General features: G+C 54.5%; 1 protein-coding gene across 1 annotated transcript; it reads right to left on the bottom strand.

Moving 5' to 3' along the window:
* Positions 1 to 6563: 6563 nt before the first annotated feature.
* CPA1 (carboxypeptidase A1) lies at positions 6564 to 14057 on the bottom strand. The gene is made up of 10 exons (XM_028525935.2): positions 13735 to 14057; positions 13155 to 13236; positions 12469 to 12702; positions 12143 to 12244; positions 11486 to 11587; positions 11202 to 11312; positions 10417 to 10507; positions 9692 to 9891; positions 9083 to 9167; positions 6564 to 7460 (listed from the first exon to the last, which is right to left on the bottom strand). The coding sequence occupies exons 1-10, from the start codon at positions 14028 to 14030 to the stop codon at positions 7273 to 7275; spliced, it is 1491 nt and encodes a 496-aa protein (XP_028381736.2). The 5' UTR covers positions 14031 to 14057; the 3' UTR covers positions 6564 to 7272.
* Positions 14058 to 21770: the final 7713 nt, after the last annotated feature.

Genomic DNA, 21770 nt, shown 5'->3' with positions numbered 1-21770 from the left:
CTTGTTGTTTGCCATTAATATGCTGAGGTCTGCCAACCCCCGCCTTCCTCCCTGCTGATCTGGGCGAGCTCGGTGAGACTGTGGTGACTGGAAAGAGCCTCTTTCTGCTGCGTCTCCCAGGAAGACAGCATATATCCCTTGCATAGATAAGTCAGGAAATCATTCCAATTAGGGCAAGGGACCTCGGCTCTCCAGGCAGAAGGGCCTCGTTGCCACCTCAAACACAGAGCAGCCGGACCTTGTTGACAGTGTTTCAGGGCTGACGGAGGTGCCCCTGCCTCGTGACCCCTTAAATGGAAGGTGCCTTATCAATGTACAGCTCCAGCTCCATCTGCTCGGCAGCGACGGCCAAGTCTAAATAATACGCTCAGTGCTCTAAAGGGGCACGTATTGAAGTGGGGAAGGAGGGAAGGGAGGGGAGAGGCAGGGAGGCGAGAAGTGGGGAAGGAGGCGAAAGCTACGTTACTCATTCGAAAACAAAAAACATCTTGGGCTGTAATAATGTCAGGTTTAATCTATTGAAAGGTAAGGAATGATTCAAATGACCTTCAAGTCATTGTATTTTTTGCCTGGAGTGGGAAACCGGAACCGACACAGTCACGTTGGACTTGGTGTAAATCAGGATGAAAAGCGCAGGAACGCTGCTCATTGGTTGCCGAGGGATTTGTCCTGCGCTGCTGTCGAGACCAAAACATTCTTAAGACTCTAGACCACTCACCAGAACACAGAGCAAAACAAAAACTGTCTTTCCTCGAATTCCCTTGTGGGATATAAGTGAAATCGGAGTCCTAGACTAGGAAGAAATATGTTGGTAATTTTTCTCGTTTGATTTTGGTTTCTGTCATGTTGTATAGGGGTTATGGATTCTGCCTTTTATGTTATCTGACTTCTTTAAGAGGGATAATTAATTTCTGTCCACCTAGATTTAAATCCACAACTCCCTTCTCGCTCTGCTCGGAGGATAATCATTAAGAACTTCTCTTTCCCCAGTTCCAAAATGTTCTCAGTGTCATTAATGTGCCTTTATTTTCTTCACAATTCTTTCCAAGAATTAACTCCCATAATACTCTTCTTTTTTTTCCAAGAAACATCAGAAACATGAATTCTGTGGTAATTCATCAGTTTAATTATGTGAGCATGATGACATGCTTACTTGCAGTTCAATTACTTTTTTGATTAACAAATATATTTTCCCTGTAAAAACAGTAAATAAGACATGCTGTGCTTCCAAAGTGTTCAGAATGCATTTCGCTAGTAACACTTTCCCACAATCGTAGTAATTATTGAAATCGTCTATTGTGGTGTTTGTTCTTAAATTGGTACACAAGTCAGCTACAGTGTGAAGTATGTAATGGAAATTTCTCAGCACTGAATTGTGACAGAGCAGGGTTCGGTGCACAGCGTCCATGCATTTACCAAATGACGTTGGTCACACCACGGTCCCCTGCCCCTGGTGGTCTGACTCTCCCATGCTGCTTCTCTCTGTTCCCGGGGCAGGAGCAGCGTCCCTGTGCTGTCCCTTTGCGTGCCGAACACCCTGAGGCCCTTGGTAAAAGGTGGGGCATACAGGGGTCCCTTACCAAATGCTCTCACCTCATGGGCTGTATTTTTCTTAATTATTTGAAATTTTATTTTGCCTATCAGCTCCTAGGGGGTGAACATCAGCAACGATATGACAGTGGCCCTTAATAAGGGTGTGTGACTAGATGGATTGAAACTGTCAAGACCGAAGTCAGGGATGGAATGCCCATCGTGGTGGCCACTCAGTGCTGGTCGGCCATTCTGGGCATCCGGAAAGCGCTTTATCTTTCATCCCCGTGGGCCTGTCCTGTTTTTGTGGGAGAGGCACTCATACCCCTGAGGGGTTTAGATCACCCTCCGCAGGGGGTGCCTGAGTGCCTTGGGGCGTGGTTGTGACCCTGCCGTTTGCATTCCCAAGGCCTGTTTCCATGTCCCGTAGGGCTGAAAGTGGCCTTCAGAATTCACCACACACGGCTCGCACACCATCCCCATCCGAGAGTGGGTTATTGCCTCTCTCTCTTGTTTGCAGTCGTGATAACAATTTCCAGATAACAATACCACCACGCATTTGGAGAGCTTCCTGTGTGTTGGGCGGTGCTTCCAGATTCTTTGTTTCATGTTCTTACTCATTTAATTCTCGCAGCAGCCCTCTGAGGTAGGCGCCCTCATTTTCAGGAAAAGAGACAGAGGGTCCAGTGGCGATTCAGCACCTCGCCCCCAGTCACTGCGCCAGGAGGTGGAGAGGCCGGGATCCGGCTCGAGGGTTATGGCCGCGCAGGAAGTTCGATCCTCCGCTCTGCTCCGCGGTTCCCACTCGTAGTGGGCGGGGCCGTGGCCTCCCTCGGGACGCCTTCAGTTCACCAGCGGAAATGTGACTCTCCCTGGCTGTTGGCTTTCCTCCTCGTCCCTGAGATGCCAGGGAAGCTGCCCTCCCCTGTCTGCACAGAAGGCGACGGAAGTGCAGGGGCTGAAACATCGGCTCCCAGGACCGTGTACGCGTACTTGCACACCTCCGCCGTCCGGACCTGGGCACCCGGCTGGAAGACCGGTGTCCCAAGGTGTCTGCGGTTTGTTTTGTTCCTCAGTGAACTCCTCCTGGGGCATCACTTAAGGAATGAGTTACAAACTTTCCAGTAGATCCTAGGGAAAAAAGTAGGCTGTTTTCCCAAGAAGTTGAACTATTCATTCAATAAACCATATTGATATGATTTGTGTCTGGTCTTTTCTCTCCTTGGTGGTGATGTTTCTGATTTAGGCCGAGACACAAATTTTGTGAATTGGCTCGCGGCCTCAGGCCCGGGTGGGAGGAAGGGCAGCAACCCCCTGCGCCTCGCGCGGGGCGCTAGCAGCGGTCTCGTTCCGCCGCGCTCGGCTGAAATGTAGCTGAGCGCCACTGCCGCGGGTAGGCGGAGGACTTTTCATTCTCCCTCTCAGTCTGGCAAGGAACACTTGGCAGTCTCAGCCTCTGGGGCTGTTAGATGATGCTCACAGTTTGAGTTCCCAATTTAATGCGGATCCTGAAAGCTTTAGGGAGCATTCCTTACCCTTTGACAGGTTTTCCGGAGTTGACACATGCTCTCAGGGGTCTTCCTTCACCTGGCCAGTTTGGATGTTGTAGTTGGTCTTGTCAGTTCCCTGAAAGTGGTATCTGGGTCTCAGTGTGTTCGCAGGGTGATGACCATCCTTAGGGGCCCCGAGCACGAGTCCGCCTGCACCTTCAAGTCCACCGAGTCCCATCACCCTCGCACACCCGCTGCTGAGATGATGCACAGCCCTGCACGGGATGAGGGACCAGTGAGGTCATAGCTGGACTGTGTTCAACCACATCTCAATTTTAACTTCAGGCCAAAGCCAGAAAGCTGGATGTGGAAGGGACCACCCAAAGGATTCTCATGGACCACCAGTGGCCCACAGGCCATATATAATGGTCTAAGAAAAAAAGTAAAATGAGTTCATTGAAAAACAAGGATTTTTTTTTAAAGCCCTGGAGGCTAGACATAGTCTCTTAGCGTAGTCAGTTCCCCAGACTGCTATGGGAACAGAGTGTGGGCAGAAAGGGCACTGGGGAATTTTCACCCGCGCTCCGGCAGAGTGCTTGGGGGTGGTCCCCCGCGGGGACATGAGTAACCCCTTCCCCGATACAAATACTGCTGCTTCCAGCCCTATCTGGAGTGTAATTTTTTCCAAAGGTAAGACAATTACATTGTTCCAAGCAATGGATGGTGAAATATAATGCCAGAGCAGGAGAAATGACAAGCGATAAAAAAGAAATTAAGATGGCTGATGTCTGGTGTTGATAATGAGTTGCTACTAAATAACTTTACCCACAGGTTATATGGCATGTTTGAAACAGCTTCGCCCCTCCTCCCGATTATTGAGGTTCACTTGAAAGAAATTCAGAAAGATATCAAGAGGAATAAAGAGGAAAATCACTGCCACTACCCTGGGCAACCGTAATTATTGCTGGGGAATACATCCTTACAGGCGGCGTGCGTGAGTGTGCGTGTTTCAGACAAAACTGAGATTCATGCTCCACATACTGTTTTGTAACCAGCTTCTTTTTTTACAATAACAGCATGGAAACGTGAACCGTCACAAAGTCCACCCATTTTAAATATGCAATGTCATGGTAAAGTTGCAGGGCTGTGCAGCCAGCGCCGCAACCCTGTGTCAGGACATAACTGCCTCGTGCAGCCAGCTTCTTCCACTGGGGATGTCGTGGCCGTGGTTCCACGTCGGCAGGCACCACCGCGGCTGCACGACGCTCCCGGGTGTGGGCGGGTCCCATCGGCACCAACGCTGGTCTCCACTTCAGTGCTCTTCCTTTCTGTTTAAATTCTGATTATAACCATGTATATGCATGGATTTGAACTCATCTGGATATTTTAAATTCTTCCAAGTGGACTTTCGGGGTCAAAGGGATAACACATTGACATTTTCATGTGCATTTCCAAACTGCCCTCCAGAAAGGCGGTATCAATTCCTCCTCTTCCTCCCCCCAAGTAGGACACGACAGGTCTCATTTCATTGTGCCCTCGCCTATCTTTTTATTCTTTGTCCATCCGATGGGAGAAAAATGATACATTTGTTTTTTTTAAATCCTCATCCGAGGATATGTTTATTGATTTTTTTCGAGAGAACCATCGATCGGTTGCCTCCTGTCCACCCACGGCCTCTTGGTGGACAGGATGACGCTTCCCCTGAACCGAGCCACTGGGGCCGGGGCCTGTTTTTCTTCAGCGAACGAAAAGATTACTCAGAGGGTCAGTATGTTTCATACATTTATTGGCTTTTTGTGTTGCTTCTTTTGGGAATTACCTGTTTTTCTTTTGAAATGTTAGTCTATTTTTCGAGCCCCTTTTACCCATAAGAGCTCTTTTTCCCCTCAAAGTTTTTCATATACGCTCCAGTACTTTCTAAAATTATTGTGTTTTTTTAGCTTCTGTTTTTATATACTAAAGTTTTTACCAATAGATTTTTAAAAATATGTATCTACAAACAAAATGTCATGCTCTTTCTACACTGAACATACAAAATAAAAGCATCAACGACTTTCATGGCAACACTGAAAAGGCATTCGCTAAGCGCCTACTGGGTGCCGAGTACCTGGCCACCCAGTGGGGATTAAGTGTTGAAGAGAACAGAGCAAAGCCCGCCCTCTGGACTCTTACTTGTTCAGAGCCTTACTTCCTAAACCACAACTTGGAGACTTCAGAATAACGTGCAAGCCTGTAATATGCAGATCACAAAATGCACGAGTTCGTCAGTAAAAACGGAGAGCATTTCTTCATTCCACAAAACACGTACTGGGTGTCTGCACTATCGATGGTTTTAGAGATTGGATGTCAAACTTCCTACCATCAGAGAATGAAGTTTATTTTAAGCTAGGTGATTTAATTACTTGAAATCATTAAGAGTATTATTTTTTACTTATCGGTCTTTAGTAAACAAAAAAGATCAATTTTTTCCTTGCCCAAATTGAGCCATTAAAATGGGTTTCAGCTTAACCTTCGTGGGTTGAAGAGAAATGCTTTTCAAAACATGACTCGAAGGAAGTGTTTTAGAATTCTTAGGTCACGTTTCTGTAGAGACTGAAGCATTGTTTTACCTCGCCTTGTGTTTATGTATACTGCGTGCATAGTCAGCCTCATTCTTTTTGTTTTTTAGAATGTTTTGTAGCAAATATATATATAAATAAAAACATATTATATATATTTTCTATATATTATATATGTATATAAAAATAAGAAATGTCAAAATGAAAGTTCCCCAAGGGTCCCTTAAAAAAACATTTGAACTTCAGCCCATTTTGTGTGGCAAAGACAAGATTTTTGAGTCAGCGGAGCTGCAGGAGTTCTAACACCCCAACCTGGCTGATGCAAGAAGAGGCTGCCATGCCCACCCCATTCCCCTCTGTCTGGGGAGCTACCAATCCACCCCCCAACTCCCCAACTCCCCAGCGTGCTCTGTGGGAACCCATCTTCGGCAGGTAGAAATTATGGCCGCGTGAAAGCGTTGGCTTTGTTTGGAACGTGGGAGTAGTTCCCTGCTCTACAGGCAGGCACATCTTAAGAGATTTGGAAGACAGGTAGATTCTTGCTTCAAAAAATGTTGAGAGACCCTAGGTATGGTTGTGCCCGCCACTAATGTAGTGTCACAGCCGTGAGACTCACCAAGCCAAAAAGGAGGGAAGACAAGTTCCAGACTCTGTGGAGGAGAGGGGAGGGGAGGGGAGGGGAGGGGAGGGGAGAGGAGAGGAGAGGAGAGGCTTAGGTGTGAGAAATTTTGTGAATGATGAGTGGTGGTGGGCGAGACAGGAGAGGGAGCAGAGACGGTGGATCAAAAGATGCTAGAAAAGGCCCTGGCTGGTGCAGCTCGGTGGACTGAGTGCCAACCTGCGAACCAAAAGGTCACTGGGTTGACTCCCAGTCAGGACACATGCCTGGGTTGTGGGCCAGGTCCCCAGTAGAGGGCGTGTGAGAGGCAACCACACCCTGATGTTTCCCTCTCTTTTTCTCCGCCCTTCCCCTCTCTCTAAAAAATAAATAAAATCTTAAAAAAAAAAAAAAGAAAGAAAGAAATATTCTAGAAAGGAGGTGCAAATATAAAGGAAACTACTTTTGTCCTCAAGGCAAAGTCTGGGTGATGCACTACAATTAATAAATGGTCCTGAAATCGGAGTTCTTCATCTTCCGAAGATGATCCCATTTACCCTCCTTGCTCTCTTCCAGTTCAAGACTGGGAGACCACGTTTGCCTTATAGAAGTTTCCTTGCCAGGCTGCAACATGTACTTGGGACCTCGGTGGCCACCACGATTACTCTGCCCCATATCAAAGCTGTTGCTGCTGTAGACAGATGGGTCCGACCAGCGAGGCCATTGTATGAGCAGAATTCCTCGCCACAGCGGGGTGCCAGGCATTTGGCTAGCAGCTGTGACTGCTGCTTGCTACTACGGTATGAACAAATCACCCCACTGACGAGCTGAGCTCAGGGTGGTCTAATTAAAACAGATGCCACTTGGATACAACTTCACAGGACCTTGGAATGCAGGGGGATTTAGGGGTCAACTGGTCGAACCGCCCACACATTTGCAGTGAGGCCTGCAGGAACTAAATCACTCCTGCCCCCGCTTGAAAAGGCAGGCGCGCCGCACGCGTTCCCACACGCATGTCCCAAGATTCTGTTCCATGTGCACTCAGACTTTATTTGGTTGTCAGGGAGGCTAAGGAGGTGGGGGCCGAAGGGCGGGTTCAATAGGGGTGATTCAGGGTGTGCTCCATGATGGTCTGGAGTGCCAGCCACGTCTCCTGGGCCGTGGGGATGATCTGGGAGGCTGGCAGCAGGAAGCCGTAGCGCCCGGTGTCCCGGAGCTCGAAGGTATAGGAGTATTTGATGCCCTGGTTGTAGGTCCAGTCAATGGTGCCTCCACTGGCTCGGTCTGGGGCAGGAACAGACACAGGAGAGCTAAGGTCAAGCACTTTGAATCGTTTGCATGGCCCAGGCCGACGGCCCAAAGCCCAGGGTCCCTGCAGTGTTGACTGGAGTAGCATCTACTCAGCCCTGCTGTTGACCGAGCGGCCTGGCTTTCTCCCGAGAAACCTCCCTGAAGGTTCCCAGCCCAAGAGGCTCGGAGAGGTGGGCCCGCAATGGTTCTCCTCTCCCTGGGGGTGCGAGAAGGTTCCTGCCATTGCCAAAGTCCCACTGAAAACTGTCTCCACCCTGCAGGAGCCGCTTTGGTCTAGCCTCCAAATACACCAGAGTTGCCCACTTGGGTCACCAGCATTTGTGTCCCGGGGCTGTGGTCTGCAAGGGACAGTGCAAAGGGCCAAAGTCAAAGCAAAAGCTCCTTGTCTGTCTTTTCAGAAGAAACTTTGTCCAGGTGTGCAGTTACCAAGCAGTTAGGGAGGCGGCTGCATATCGGAATTTAACTTGACAACACTGAATGAAGCAAAAATGTTGACTCAGGGTGGAAGGAGTTCCCAAGGAGGGCCTGGAGTCCCAAAGCAAGGCCAGCCCCGGGGGAGACTGTGGCCCGCACAAACCTGGGCGCCCCAGGAGGGAGGTATGTGAGAAGCGTGTGCTGCCCTCCCACCCCGGTCTCCGTCCCCTGCTTTTCCTGCCCCCTTGGCCAGTGGTGAACTTGGCGCATTCCCTCAGGGCCGCAAGGATCTGCCTGCACCCCACCTGTTTCTCCAATCCTGTGTTCTCTCTCAGCTGCAGCCACGAGGGGTCTGTGCCATTTCTGCTATTCCCACAACCCTGGACCAAACCACACAGTAGGGCCTTTGCTCTAGAAGCTTCCTCTGTGTGGCAGCGCCTCTCGGCTCCCTCATTGCCTTCAACACTTGTCCAGGGCCTTGCCTCTGCCTCAGCGTGCCTGTCCATTCCCAGCCCCAGGGTTCCTGAGCACCCCCCCCCCCTCCATTCTAGTTCTCCTCTCTCTCCCCAGCACTGGTCACCTGACACATGGTACCATTTACCCATGTTCATCATCAGTCTCCTTGGCTGGAATGTAAGTTTTTCAACCTGCGCTTTTTATTCCCAAGCACGTTAAAGCAAGGCCCTGTGCATAGTAGGCGCACAACAAATAGACATTTGTTGACTTGATTCCATTCTGTGTGGCAGCGTGCCCCCCCCCCCCGACCCACAGGTGTGACATGGCTGAGTAGGCTGGGGAAAGAGAGGGTAGCGTCTCCAACTGAAGGCCACGGCAGGAGAAGCAGTCTTTACGTTGAATTTCCTGGCTATCTACAAATGCCAGCAGAACACTCCACCTTCTACGTGCGGGAAGCTACACTTAACCCCGAGACATGGGGACAAGAGTTCTCAGAGGAACTGACATGTTTGCTGGGAGGTGTCAAGGCAGAGAAAGGGGACCCGGCACTGCCCCCGGGGACCAGCAGTTCTCAGGTGGGACAGGGGCCGTTCTCCCTGCGCATGTCCCCAGATCTGGGCCCTCTGGGCTACTTCCTCCAGGAGGGACACTCCCTGGGGTAGGAAAAGCCAGCTGAGCTTCCTCCCAGGCTCCCCCCCCCCCACAGAGACCGTGCACCCACTTACAAATGGCTTTGATGATGCTGCCATACTTGAACTTGGTCCCATACAGAGAGGACAAGGCCTTCACAGCAGACTCAGCCAGCTGATCCTGGAGAAAACACCGAGCAGGACCACGTGTCATGGCCAGCCACACCGGGCCCCCAGAACAGCAGGGCCGGGGAAGCCCAGGGCTGGCAGGGTGACCCCGGAACCTGTACTCTGCAGATGCAGGTCCCTAGCAGGGAACACGGGGCCTGCTGGGGCCTGCAGGGTCGGCCTCGGAGCTCCGACCCTGCAGGATGAGCAGCTGGCACTTGACTGGATGGCACTTGCCCCGCCCTTCGGCCGCACTGCAGCTCCAAGTGTGAGCTTGAGGTACCAGCTCAAAGTCCAGCCCCTCCCCTCACCCTGCCATGTGACAGAAGTGACCCAACCACTGTACGCCTCAGGTTCCCAGGCCAAAAGCAAGGCCAGTCTGTCTTGCCAATCTTCCCAAGCCATCAGGGGTCCAGGGAGGAACAGGGTGCTGGGCATTGGGCAGGCCCTTAGTGCCTTAAGCGGTTCTGACGGGTGAAACCCTATGCCGGCCCAACGCGGCCTCCGGGACAGAGGGCACTGGGGGTCAGCGCGTACCAGCTCAGCCTGGTCGGCAGCTGACTCTGTCGTGTAGCCATAGGGATAGAGGAGGAGCTGGGAGTAGCTGTGGATGGAGATGAAGGCCTTGATGTTCCCATGGTTCTTCACAAAATCCACGATGGACTTGACCTCCACTTCGGAATTGGCAAACTTGCCGTGGTAAGTCTCCGAGCAGGGGTTGCTGCTGGCTCCGGCCACTGCGGGAGGAGAGGAGGGGTAGTTGGCTTCCTTACAGCGAAGCGGAGTGTCCTTGCACAGTCGGGGGTGAGGTGGGGTGCTGGAGGGCTCACCCCCACCCCTGGATTAAGGAGAGACCAGAGGCCTTTTACAGCCTGGGTGTCCCGCCTCCCTCCAGCCAGGCTTGGGCAGACAGGACAGACCTGCCCAGGGAGGTGCAAAGGGAGCCTCAAGCCAGACTTCACTTGCAGTGAAGCGGCCACAGAGGGAAGGAGCTGAAAACCCCTGGGCAGGCGTCAGACCTTAGATCCATTGGGAGGCATTTTCTTGTCACAGACAAGGGACAGCAAGCCTCAGAGTGCCACCTTCCTCACTGGGAGCCCCAGAGGCAGGGCTGACATTCCTGCCACTCCCCCACCCCCCAAGCCCTCCCTGCTAGGGCAGGACTAGGACGCAGGTTGGGGGAGGGGGCAACAGGACAAAGCAGGGTCAGAAGGCATTCCCGGGGGCCCCATCCCTGCTCCTCGGACCACACTGGGTCTTACACCCAAAGCCGGCATCCCAGTTCCGGTTGGGGTCCACGCCGACACAGGAGGAGCCTGCTGTGATGGAGCGAGTCTTGCGCCACAGGCGGTTCTGAGGAAGGAAGGAGACACGTCACCATCCCCGCCCTGGCCCGGGGTTCAGAGCCCGCAGGGAAGCGTGTGGGCTGCAGAGCCTCAGTCAACACACGGCACCCCATCCGGAGCTTGGGTGGGGACGCAGCGTGGGGTCAGCGAGCACTTTGGGCTAGTTGTTAGGGAGGGAGGGGGATCTGTGAAGGGGGCTCTTGGTGACAGGAGGGTGGAGGAGACCATGGATGGCATTTGGCCAGAGGTTTCTACTGGCAGAAGGTGAAAAGGGCACTCGGTGCGCCCGCCCCATGCACACTGGATTGACGGCATGCTGTGCCTACCTTCAAGGTAAAAGCAGGAAGGAAGGGCTGGGGCAGTGGGTCTCCCCTGGGGACAGTTTTGTACCCCCCACACCCAGACATTGGTCATGTCTGAGGACATTTTGGGTGGTCTCAACTGGTGGGCTGCTGCTGGCCTCCGGTGAGTGCCCGTCAGGGTGCGCTAAACACCCCGCATGCGCAGGACAGGCCCCACCGAGAAGTACCTGCCCGAGATGCCGAGACCGCCGGAGCTGTGAACCCTGGTCTAGGGGGACGGGTCTGTTTGCCCTTCCCTTGACTTCTGGGGATTGAGAATGGGGGTGAGGACCTTGTCGGGCTCCGAGGCCAGAGGCCCACCCCGCTTTCCCCAAGAACAGGAGAAGGCGCACGGCGCACCTTGCTGTGGGTGAAGGCAAATCCGTCAGGGTTGGTGACGATCTCCAGGAAGATGTCCATGTTGTCCAGAATGGAGGTGAAAGCTGGGTCTTGGCCATAGTCCTGTGTGATCTGCAGTGCGGGTGGGGGGCAGAGAGGCAGAGCAGGCCAGGTTGGGCATCGGCCGTGCTGGGGAGCAATGTGCAGACAGCCACCCTCGGCCTCCCTGTGCTGGCACTGTCCCCGGGTGCAAAGGGCCTCTGTGGGCCTTGGACACCCATGCCCCCTCGACTCCCCAGGCTTACCTTCTTTGCAAACCAGACCCCACTGGCCTGCGTGACCCACTCGCGGGAATGGATGCCCGTGTCGATCCAGATGGCGGGACGGTTGTTTCCTCCGGTACTAAACTGGATGAGAGGGGCAGACAAATGGGCCGGCTGGGCCTGGTCCCGCCTCCTAGAAGGGAAATGCGCCCCGGGCCAGAGGCCACCTGCTCTCTGGGTATCAGGCTGAGGCTCTGTGTGTGGGGCCCCCACTCAGGTGGGAGGCTGGGGGCTGGACAGGGGCCCTGCAGAACTGGGCCTTCTGCCCTCAGCCTAAGGTCGGGGCAAATATAACTCAGCCCGGCTTCCAGGCCCCGCCCTGTTCTTCTGTTGCAGTTCACAAATAAAACCTTTTATCTGGGTTACCCCAGCCCAGGATACTTCCCACAGTGTGACACCGGATTGGAAACACTTGGGTAACTTGAAAGTTTAAACACCAGATCACACGAGACAATGGCCAGAGCTGTGCAGGGGGGCACACGCCTACACCAGCATGGAGACTCAGACCTCCCCAAACGTCGGCACGGGGAGCCGGTAAACAGCGTGCTCCCAGCGGCCATGGGCTCAGCCGGCACACAGACGTGGGTGTCCATTCTTGCACGCGTGCCCGTGTACACCCATACGTAAGGCACCCATTACCTTCAGCACGTAGATGGGACGGCCTTCGTAGGTGTTGCCGATCTGGAGCTTGCTGACAAGCTGTGGGTGCTCGGCCACCAGCAGGTCCATGAAGCCGTAAATCTGGGGAGGGAGAGGACGGCAGGACGGCTCTAATGGTTTCCAGGCGCCCAGATGCCTATCTTAACTGCTCCCTTAGCGGGCCAGCTGTGAGCCCTGCAGTGTGGACCAGCCACATCCCAGAGCCCCTAGGCCATGTGGAGACAGAGCCGGTGTCACGTACACCCTGGCCGAATTCTGCCGGCCTGTTGCGGGGGCCTGTGGACGTGGTCACAGAGGCCCCTCACCTCCTCCAGGGTGTGGTAGGTGGCGTAGTTGAAGGTGTCGGTGGAGGCGGCCCGGGCCTGGAAGGCGAACATCTGCTCCCGCTCCTCATCCAGCAGCGACTGCACGTCCTCAATCATGATCGTGTACTCAATGCCATGGGCCTCCAGGAAGACTTTGACAGCCTGGATGCTGGGGAAGGGCACTCGGACATCGATGGGGGAGCCGGGCTGGGCAGGGCCGCGCCAGAAGTCCAGCTGGGGAGGACAAGAACCGGCACCGTCACAGCGGGCTGGGGAGGGGCCGGCCTGGGAGCAGGTGCTGGTGCCAGAACTTCCCACATAACTGGGGACATTAGGGGCAGAGGACAAAGGGAACCCCCAGACCCAGGACAAAGACCAGTATGGTCAGAGACATGGCCCAGGAAGCAGAGTGGGGTGGGGAGACTTTGAGACAGCAAGGGAGGGAAAAGTACCAGAACAGGGGTGCCCCAACCTTTGCTCAGATGTTCAAGTGCACCGAGATTCAGGAACTGGGGCGGGGGCAAGGTTAATTAATCCCTTCCTAAAAGGGATCGGTCCCATGTCTCCCTTCTGGGGGGCTCGGGAGAGAGAGCCCAGGCTCCGGGGGGGTGGTGAGGGCCCAGGGTGAGCCCAGCTGGCCTGAGAGGTGCCCTGGAGCCTCAGGGAGGGCTCCTTTGTCCTCTGACCTGCAGGTGCTCCAGCTCCTCCAGCTCCGTCACCTTCTGGACCTGGGCTTCATCGGCCACAGAGATTCGGAGCACCTGGTGCCTGGACGGGGGCAGGGGAAGCTGAGGGTCTGAGAAGGCCCTACTGGCCACTCACACTCCCAGGTGGGAGGAGGGCGGGAGGCAGCCTGGGAACCCCAGGCTGGGCCTCGGTCCTCTGGGCTGAGCAGCGGGCAGCATGAGGTGTCTGAGCAATAGAGGGTCTGGGCTCTTCAGAGCCTTCTGGCCACCGCTGCTGCCGCCCCCAGGCCCAGTCCAGACCCCGTCTCTCTCCAAAGCCCGCCAGGCCTCCTCCCACCTCCTTTCCTGGAACTTCCTCCCCAGAGCTCAGATTCTCCAGGGCTCAGGAGGCTGCCCTGAGAGACGGACCCCTTCGCAGCCCTGGTCCCCAGTCAGCCCGCCTCCCGGGGCGCAGGCTAGCCTGCTCCTCGCTGGCCACCTTCCTGCATGTCTGTCTGCTCGTCTCCTCCGGGCAGTGGCCTGAGGCCGAGTCCTCCCAGGCTCCCCTATGGGCACCGCCTGCCCCTCTCCACACCCTTACCCCACAAAGTCCTCGCTGGCGAGGACAGCCCCCAGCAGGACACTCAAAATCAGCAGCCCCTTCATGCTGCACCCAGTTGGGAAGGTCAACTGAGACTGGGAAAATGTCCTGGGGCCTTTTAAGCTCTCCCAGGACAGAAGTCGCCTAGCTGTGCCCAAGAGTTGTCCTCCCCCCTTGCACCTGGGCGCTGTCCCACGGGGAGGGCGGGGTGGGGGTTCTAAACTCTGACACCTTCTCGCCCTTTCTGATAAGGTGGCGGGAAACAGGGCAGCTGGAAAAATAAGCTGGGTCTCCATCCCTTGGCCATGAAGGACAGGCCTGGGCCTGGAGGTCAGCGGGGGCTTAAGGCCTCCCAGCTGGAACCCTGCTCCCCCACAGAGCTGCAGCCCACAGCCCGGGGCACCCACCGCTGGCCTGGGAGGCGGAGAAGAAACCAGGCTCTGGAGTAACCACACCGGCTGGGGCCTCTTGCGAAGCATCTCCTTCTCCCATGTCCCTGGGCGCCAGCTATTTTGTCCTTGTGACGGAGCAAGCCGGGACCGCTGCTCCATCCAGCCTCTGTACCTGCTGGCTCGTCACACTGGCTTCATCCAAGGCTCTCCATACCCTGGGCCCCACCCTGGGGTACGGCCTTTTGAAGGGCACTTCCCAGCCCCATTCCTAGCAGCCTCAGTGGCTTTGTGGGAGTCGGCAGAGACAGGCGCCTAGTTTTTGCCAGCATTTCCCTCCACCCCTGCCGGCCGGTACCAGGCTCCAGGGTCAGGATTGGCCTTGGTGGGAAATGTAGACTGATGTCACTGGAGTAGACAGTGTGGTGGCGGGAGCAGGCCCAGGCCCCTCTGGGACTGCACAGAGCACCAGAGAAACTGGAACTTGCCCAGGGGAGTTCACTGTGGCTCTGGATGCCGACCTCCTGGTGGAGACATCGATGAAAATCTGCCCTGACTCATGGGGGCGCCCCAGGGCTTCCTGGCACCATCTGGGGCCCTGCTCTGGGTCAGAGCCTCAGGCTTGGGTGCAGAGGACAGCTGAGGAGGCCCTTTCTGGTTCCCATCTGCTTGCTCTGCCTCCCTGCCCCACCCCATGCCGAGGCAGGGTGACCCCAACATAGGCACCCACAGCTCTCCCCTGACCCCAGCTCTGGGAAGACAGTAAAACACTAAGTCCATCCTCCACAGATGCCGAGCCTCTGCGAAGACTATTGTTTTCCACGCCGGCAGCCTCCAGGCCAGGCAAGGCTCACTTGCCCCCTGAAGCTTCCTCTGGTCTCTCTCTCTCACTTATCTGCCCCTTCTCTCAAGTCTCATCCCTTCGTTCACTCGTGCTGCTGGGCCAGGAGCTGTGCTCCACTCGGGGACGATGCCCAGCACACACTGGTCCCCGATCTCAGAGAGCTCACCGTCTAGCAGGAAGACAGAAGCACCCAACCCACCCTGTTCTCTCGGGTCCTCCAAGAAGCTGTCACCAAGACAAGATCAGACATGCAGGAGACTCACAGGGAGAAATGCCCGGGAAGGGTACAGAGCAGGGATCGGGCGAAGGCAGGAGAGCCTTCACCAGGTGCCAGATCTCACACCTGGGAACGGAGCGGGGAAGGAAGGAGGGTGGGCAGGAAGAACTCAGACAGCAGCGCCGCTCTGAGAACATTCCGGCAGGGCCGACACGCAGTCTCTGAGCCAACACCGTAATCAGGGTGTTGATTCCGCACGAACATGGGCCCCAGTGTGTGCTATGCTCGGTCGCCAGCTGGGAGCAGCCCGTGGGAAGTGCGGCCTCATCACAACGTGGCGATGGGACAGACCGTCAGTCAATGGTGCTCCCGCCACCAACCCCCGCTGACTGGTCCTTGATCTCAGAGAGCTTGTGGTCTGGTGGGAAAGACAGAAGGAACCAACTAGCCTGCTGGTTCTCTGACAGGTGTCACCAGACACTGTCACCAGAATGGAATTAGACGCGCAAAAGACTTGCCGGGGCTGCTCTCCTTGACGCAGAGGACCTGAGCGGTGTGTCTTCTGTGCTGTGGCATCACAGGTACCAGTAGGACAAGCATCCTGGCTCAGTTGGTTGGAGCGTGGTCCCGTACACCAAAAGGTCGCGGGTTCAATCCCCAGTCAGGGCACATACCTAGGATGTAGGTTCTATCCCCCGCAGGGGCTTATATGGGAGGCAACCGGTGTGTGTGTGTGTGTGTGTGTGTGTGTGTGATCAATAAACATATTATTGGGTAAGGATTAATAAAAAACAAAAGCAGTACCAGTAGGGCTATGGACTCAGCACTATGGGTCCATACAGGAGGTTCCAGGGAAGACTTTACCGAGAAGGTGACATTTCATCTGTGGCTGTATGACAGGATTTTGCCAGGTAGGGAAATGAAGGGGTCCTTGCCACACTATTCAGTGCTTGACCACAAAGTCACACCTATATCTCCTTAATCGTTGCTGGAGTCCTTTTCCTGTCCCCAGGGGACCATACTCTTCCTCAGATCAACAACCGGCTTCCCCATTCCTCACAGTCCTGCGGGCTTCCCAAGCTTTCTAATCTGCCCCCTCCCCATCCCCCCCCAGCCAGTAAAGTTGGTTTTGCAGAGCCCTTCTTCAGTCTGCATTACAAAAACAAGATTTATTTTTCTATGTCTAAATCTGAAGCTGTCCTACAATCTGGACTCTGTCCCACGTACAGTACACATGTTCGGGGTGGTGGCTCATTCTTGGGCCTTCTACGAATTCCAGAAAAGACGAGCCCATGGGAAAGGGGGATGGGTGGGAAAGGCGCAGCCCCCGAAACAGGGCCCCTTGCAGCCTCAGCCAGCAGTCTGCGCTATCCAAGAGTCTCAAAAAGTTAGAAGAGATGAATTTCATGCTGTAAACTGAAATGAGAGCCTGCACTGGCAGGAAGCGGGGAAACTGGATCCCAGGTGGACGCTAAACCTAGTTCCCCAGGTTTTTTCCCAAAGCACCCCCGGAAGCTGGGTGTTGCCTCCTGATAAAGACCAGTTTGCTAGAACGGAGCCCGGGGCAGAGTGCCACAGCTCTGCCCTCCCGCCCCTGCACGTGGGTCCAAGGCAAGGGGGAAGGTGGAGGCCATGAGGCTGAAAGCTGGGGAACAGGCAGGGAACCAAGATCTAGGAGCATGAGAAAGAAACCACCAGGCTGCGGTCTGGGTTCAAGGACAGGTGACCGGGCAAGTGCTCGAAGGCAAACAGACAGAGAGGCCTGCTGGAGCCACACTGACTCAGGTCACAGTGTCCCTCCCTCCCCCCACCTCCTTCCATCCCTCCCTCCCTCCCTCCCTCCCCTGACCAAACCCAGGTTGCCTGCAAGAACGTTACCCCATTCCCAGCTCAGGGGCTACGTCTAAGAGCAGCCTCAGACAACTGAGGAATCCCATTCTCTTTTGCAAGTGATTGGTTTAGGGAGGGCATGTGACCCAGTTTCGCCAATGAGATGTGAGGGGAAGCCAGGGAGGAAGTTTCTGGAAAACGTTTCCTCACTCTTGAGAAGGAGGCATCTTTCTCTGGATATTGTCGAGTCTGTTGCCCCTCCTTTGGGCTATATAATACAAAAGAATATACCTTTCCTTTGTACAAATTGGGATTTCTGTTGTTGCTGTAGAAAGCATTCCAACTGATGCACTTATTAAGCTTTTAAGTGCTTGTATTGTCAGAAGACGACACAATTTTAAGCCTAGAGAAACTGTATGTGCAATGGGGAAAGGGGCCCCTCCCCCTCTGGGGAGAGGTAGTCCCGCCTCCTCTCAGCGGAGGCCTCTGTTCCGGGCACAACCTGGACCATTACCCATGACAGCCCTGCTGCCAGAGAATGCCGAGCGTGGGGACAGAGGGCCTACGACACTCAGAGACCCTCCAAGCAAAACCTAGAGAATAAATAGGTTGTTACAGAGGCAGAAGAAGAACCAGTGCGTCCAGATTAAGGATCAAAAAAGACAGTGGACGAGACCCCCGCGGAGAGCACAAACGGGCCCACGCAGAATGGCTGGCCCCGCAGCTGGCGGCCCTTAGAGGCCTCCCTTGGCCAGTGTGCGTAAGCCTATGTGTGCACAGCTGTGTGTGTGGTGGGGGGGAGTCTATGAGGATGTGCGGCAGCCGAAAGGTGGGCTGTAGCAGACCCCACACCTCCCGCTCTGGCATTCGCCTCCACCCTCAGCAGCACCTCCTCCGTCCGAGGACGAAGCTGGATGATTCAGGTGGACCTATCCATCCCGCCCATCCCAGCTCCAGGAATGAGCCAACAAATTCCTTTTTTTTTTTGCTTTAGGCCTTTTCAAGTTGGTTTTCTGCCACATGTGACTGGAAAGAAATTGCACAACTAACTCAAAGACATTGTCTAACTTCAGAAGAGAGCAAAATGGAAGAAGGGGTGCCTTCTAAAAGTGGATGGCCACAAACGCATTCTATGATTTCGGGCAGGGCCCTGCGGAACCTGGGCCTCAGCTTCTCCGTCTGTGAAATGACGAAGTTGGTCAGAATGATCTCCATGGTCCCTTCCAGCTGTGACACTTTAGATTCCAGGACACTTGTACTTTCTACCCTGCCCCCCACACCCAGGCCCCTCAAACTCACAGCAGTGGCGACCAGTCGGGGCAGGGCGGAGAGAGGCATTCCACATTTGGGGGAGATAGGGGAGATCCATGGGGCCCCACTTGCTTGCAGGATAAGTGTTCCCAGGGTCGTGGAGGTCAAGGGGGGCCACATCCCGCTGAGGGTCAGTGGGGAGGTCACCAGGCTTGGGGGGGGCGCAGCTTGGAAGGCTGGAAGGAGGAAGTTCTGACCGTTTTGCTTTCACGGCGGCCGGGGGGCCCAGAGCCTGTTTGCATGTTTGCTGTGAAGCTACAGGGCTGCCACTTTGACGCCGCCAGGGGTGCTGTTTGCGGGGGGGGGGGGGGCAACGTTTTTCCATGGGGGGGCAGCCACCCAAAGAGAGAAGCGCTCCTCTGGTGGGTCTTTAGGAATTTTCAGGTCAGAGCCCAGATCCCAGGACAGAGATGTGGAAGAGAGAGGACCTGAGCAGGAGTGTCCCACACTGTAAAGGGAAGAATGGGGGGGTGGGGGGAGGTTTGCTGCTTACTGCGCCTGAGAGAGACACTGGGGAGGGATGGTTCTGGAAGGAGGGGGAGAGGGGCGGGGGAGCCGGCTGAGGGTCCAGCAGAGTGAAAGCGGGTCGGAGGGCTTGCCGCACGAAAGGTCAGGAACCAGTTCCAACGCCAGTGTCTAATTCAGGCATTTTATTTTCTACGTTGTCTTTCCCTTCTGTATTCCCAAGCAAAAGTTTCTGGAATGTTACCCTGTGGTTGTAGCTACGATTTGGGGGATCCAGGGAGGGGAGCCACAGGGCTTGGCGGAGCTGGTCAGGGAGGAGCCAGAGGCCAACTCCAGACCCTGGGCCAGAGGCCAAGGAAGGAGGAGCAGAAAGAATGATCTGCAAACGCGTCCTCACTCCCGAGGACTGTCCCAAGTACTCGGGGAAGGAGCACCTCCCGAGGCCCAAAGGCTGGAGCGGTCCTTCAGAACACCCCCCCCACCACCACCACATACACACAGAAGACAATTATTTGCCCCCCAAGCTCGAGGCGTGCTGTGGCTCCACCAGCCCGTGAGGCATCGATGACCGTGTTCACTGCCTTCTCTCCCAGCTTGCATGTGCTAAATGGCTGGCTGGGCCTTCTTGTGTTTCTAAAGACGCTTTTTTTAGAAGCTTTTTTAAATTAAAAAAAGTTTTTTGGTAAAGTCATTTTCTCCCTGGCCGCCCCCGCCCCACCCCCGGGGCCATCAGCGGGGAGACAGGAGAGTGGGGGGCGCCCCTCACGGGACTCGCGGCCCCGCCCCGCGCCCATGGCCCTGGGCCCCCGCGCCCGCCCGCCCGCACACAGGACTCTCACATTCCAAGCCCCGGCCGGGTTTGTTTTTCTAAGAAAGCAATAACCGCAGCACATTCACTGTGGTTCTTTATGACTTTCCATATGTATAATCGCTCTTTCTCTCTTCAGTTTTTCCAGTGTTTTTTTTTCTTTTAAATAAATGCTCATAAATTTTACTGGTGAAAAGGATGAAAAAAAAAACCTAAAAAGAGCAGCCTGTTGGGAGAAAAAAATAAAAATAAAAACTAAACTGAATGTAGAAAAACTGAACTCCTGTTTAGCATTGTATACCTGAGAAGTAAATTGTGTTCAGGTTAAGGTTCTATGAAAAAGAGATTATTCTGTAATATTTCTCAAACGTGAGTGTCTAAGACCTGAGCTTTTATTTGATGAATTTAACCGCCCAGCCACCCCCTCCCTTGGCGCGCTGAGGAGACCCCTCAGTCCTAGGAGGAAGACCCCTGGCTTGAGTGCTCTCAGCCATTCACTTCATGTCGGCCCTGCAGTAAGCTGGCCCCTGGTCTTTATAACCGCAAAACGAGGGGGCTGGACTAGAAGCTTTTAAAGGACCCTTTCATCTGGAGAGTTCAACGGCTTTATAATCAAGTCGGTCACCTGATAAACTAGAGCAAAAAACTGATTTGGAGACTCCTTCAGAGAGGCGGCAGCAGACTCCGAGGGCTGCCTTCCCCACAGCCATTGTCCCCTTCCTGCTGACCAATGGGAACCCCGATTTTTATTGGGGGCAGCTGGGTGCCCAACTAGGAACGATCTGCCAGCCTCCCTTGCACCTGGGTGTGGCCACCCCAGGCAGCCCCAGCCAATGAGATGCAGGTTTAAAGCCTCGCAGGGGCCAACGCAGCTGGCTCCCATTTTTTGCCCCTTGCCTTGCTGCCTGGAATTCAGTCCTACAGTGGAGGTAGGCTAGGGGTCAAAAGGTCGGCAGAGGGGCAGAACAGAGCAGGCCAGACAGGTCTGGGTCCCAGTGCTGAAGGAGTCACTGAACAGGCCTAGGACTGCCCCACCTCTGACAACTTCTCGTCCTCTGACAAAAGTAACCCCTCGATCTGGTTAACCCACTGTAAAGTGGGTTTCTGTCACATAATGCTAAACCTGGTCCTAGTCTGTACCAGGCTGAGGAGAAACAACCCTTCAACAGATATTGAGTGCCTACTGTGTGCCTGACAGACCTGAGGGTGAATAACCCCGACATGCTCCCTGACCTGCTAGAGGTCTCAACAAGTGGTGGAGACAAACAGTACACATAATCAAAGACATCGATTAATTATTATCATTGCTATCGAGGAAACAAGGCAGGCCTTGGAAAAGAGAATAATAGATCTGCTTCCAGTGGGTGGGCCTGGAAGGACGAGTGAGGAAATGGTATTGGAGGCAAATTTAAGGAGTGGGCTGTTTGAAGGAAGAATGAGAAGAAAGAATATTCTGGACCAGAAAAACAGCTGGGAAGGAGTGGAAGGAACCGAGAGGAAGCCGGTGAGTTGGGAGCTGGTGAACGAGGGATTGAAACAAGACAGAGAGAGGTGGGCAGGGCGGGCCATGCAGTCCCTGGGGCGGGTTTTATTTTAAGTCATTGAAAGATCTTTAAAGAGAAAGCTGCACTCATCTGAAAAGCAATTTCAGCCCCAACTTTTGTGGGCTACCGGCTGCACGAGATCTTGCCAACATGGCCCACCGTCCTCAGGGGCTTTGGCTGTAGGGAGTGGGGTTGACCTGGAGGCCGGTCCCAGGCTTGCCGCACAGTAGGTGCGAGCCCTTTCAGGACTATCCCCTCTCGGCTTCCTCGTCTCAACACAAGGACGGTGACAGTCCTACCCCTAAGAGGAAGCAATGTGTTGAGTCCTGTGATGCGTTCAGAACCATGCCTGGCACATAGTAAGTTGCCAGAACAGGGTTTATTATTTTCACAGTTACTCAGAAACCCACTGGGGTCCAGATTCTCCTGCCTCTAGGGCAGTGCTTCTACAATGTAGCATTAGCGTCACCTGGTCCCATCCCCAAAGGCTCTGATTCAGCAGGTCTGGGGTGTCCCAAGACTTTGCATTTCCAACAAGCTTCCAGGGGATGCTGATGCCCGTGGCCTGAAGACCACACTGCAAAGTCCAGCCCTTTGGGGACATTTTGGAGGAGGATAACTACGCGCA

Source organism: Phyllostomus discolor, chromosome 10 (genome assembly GCF_004126475.2).
Source record: "Phyllostomus discolor isolate MPI-MPIP mPhyDis1 chromosome 10, mPhyDis1.pri.v3, whole genome shotgun sequence".
In the NCBI taxonomy this organism is placed as follows: Eukaryota; Metazoa; Chordata; class Mammalia; order Chiroptera; family Phyllostomidae; genus Phyllostomus; species Phyllostomus discolor.
The sequence above is the reverse complement of the archived record's forward strand: the minus strand, read 5'-3'. Positions and strand labels throughout refer to the sequence as shown.

What these genes read in the sequence shown, in the direction of transcription:
- CPA1 (XM_028525935.2), bottom strand. Translation starts at nt 14,030, where the DNA reads ATGGAGACCCAGCTTATTTTTCCAGCTGCCCTGTTTCCCGCCACCTTA. An exon ending in GGGTCTGGTTTGCAAAGAAG is followed by an intron (nt 11,313 to 11,485) that starts GTAAGCCTGGGG and finishes CCCGCACTGCAG; the next exon opens with ATCACACAGGACTATGGCCA. An exon ending in CAGCATCATCAAAGCCATTT is followed by an intron (nt 7,461 to 9,082) that starts GTAAGTGGGTGC and finishes TTCCTGCCCCAG; the next exon opens with ACCGAGCCAGTGGAGGCACC.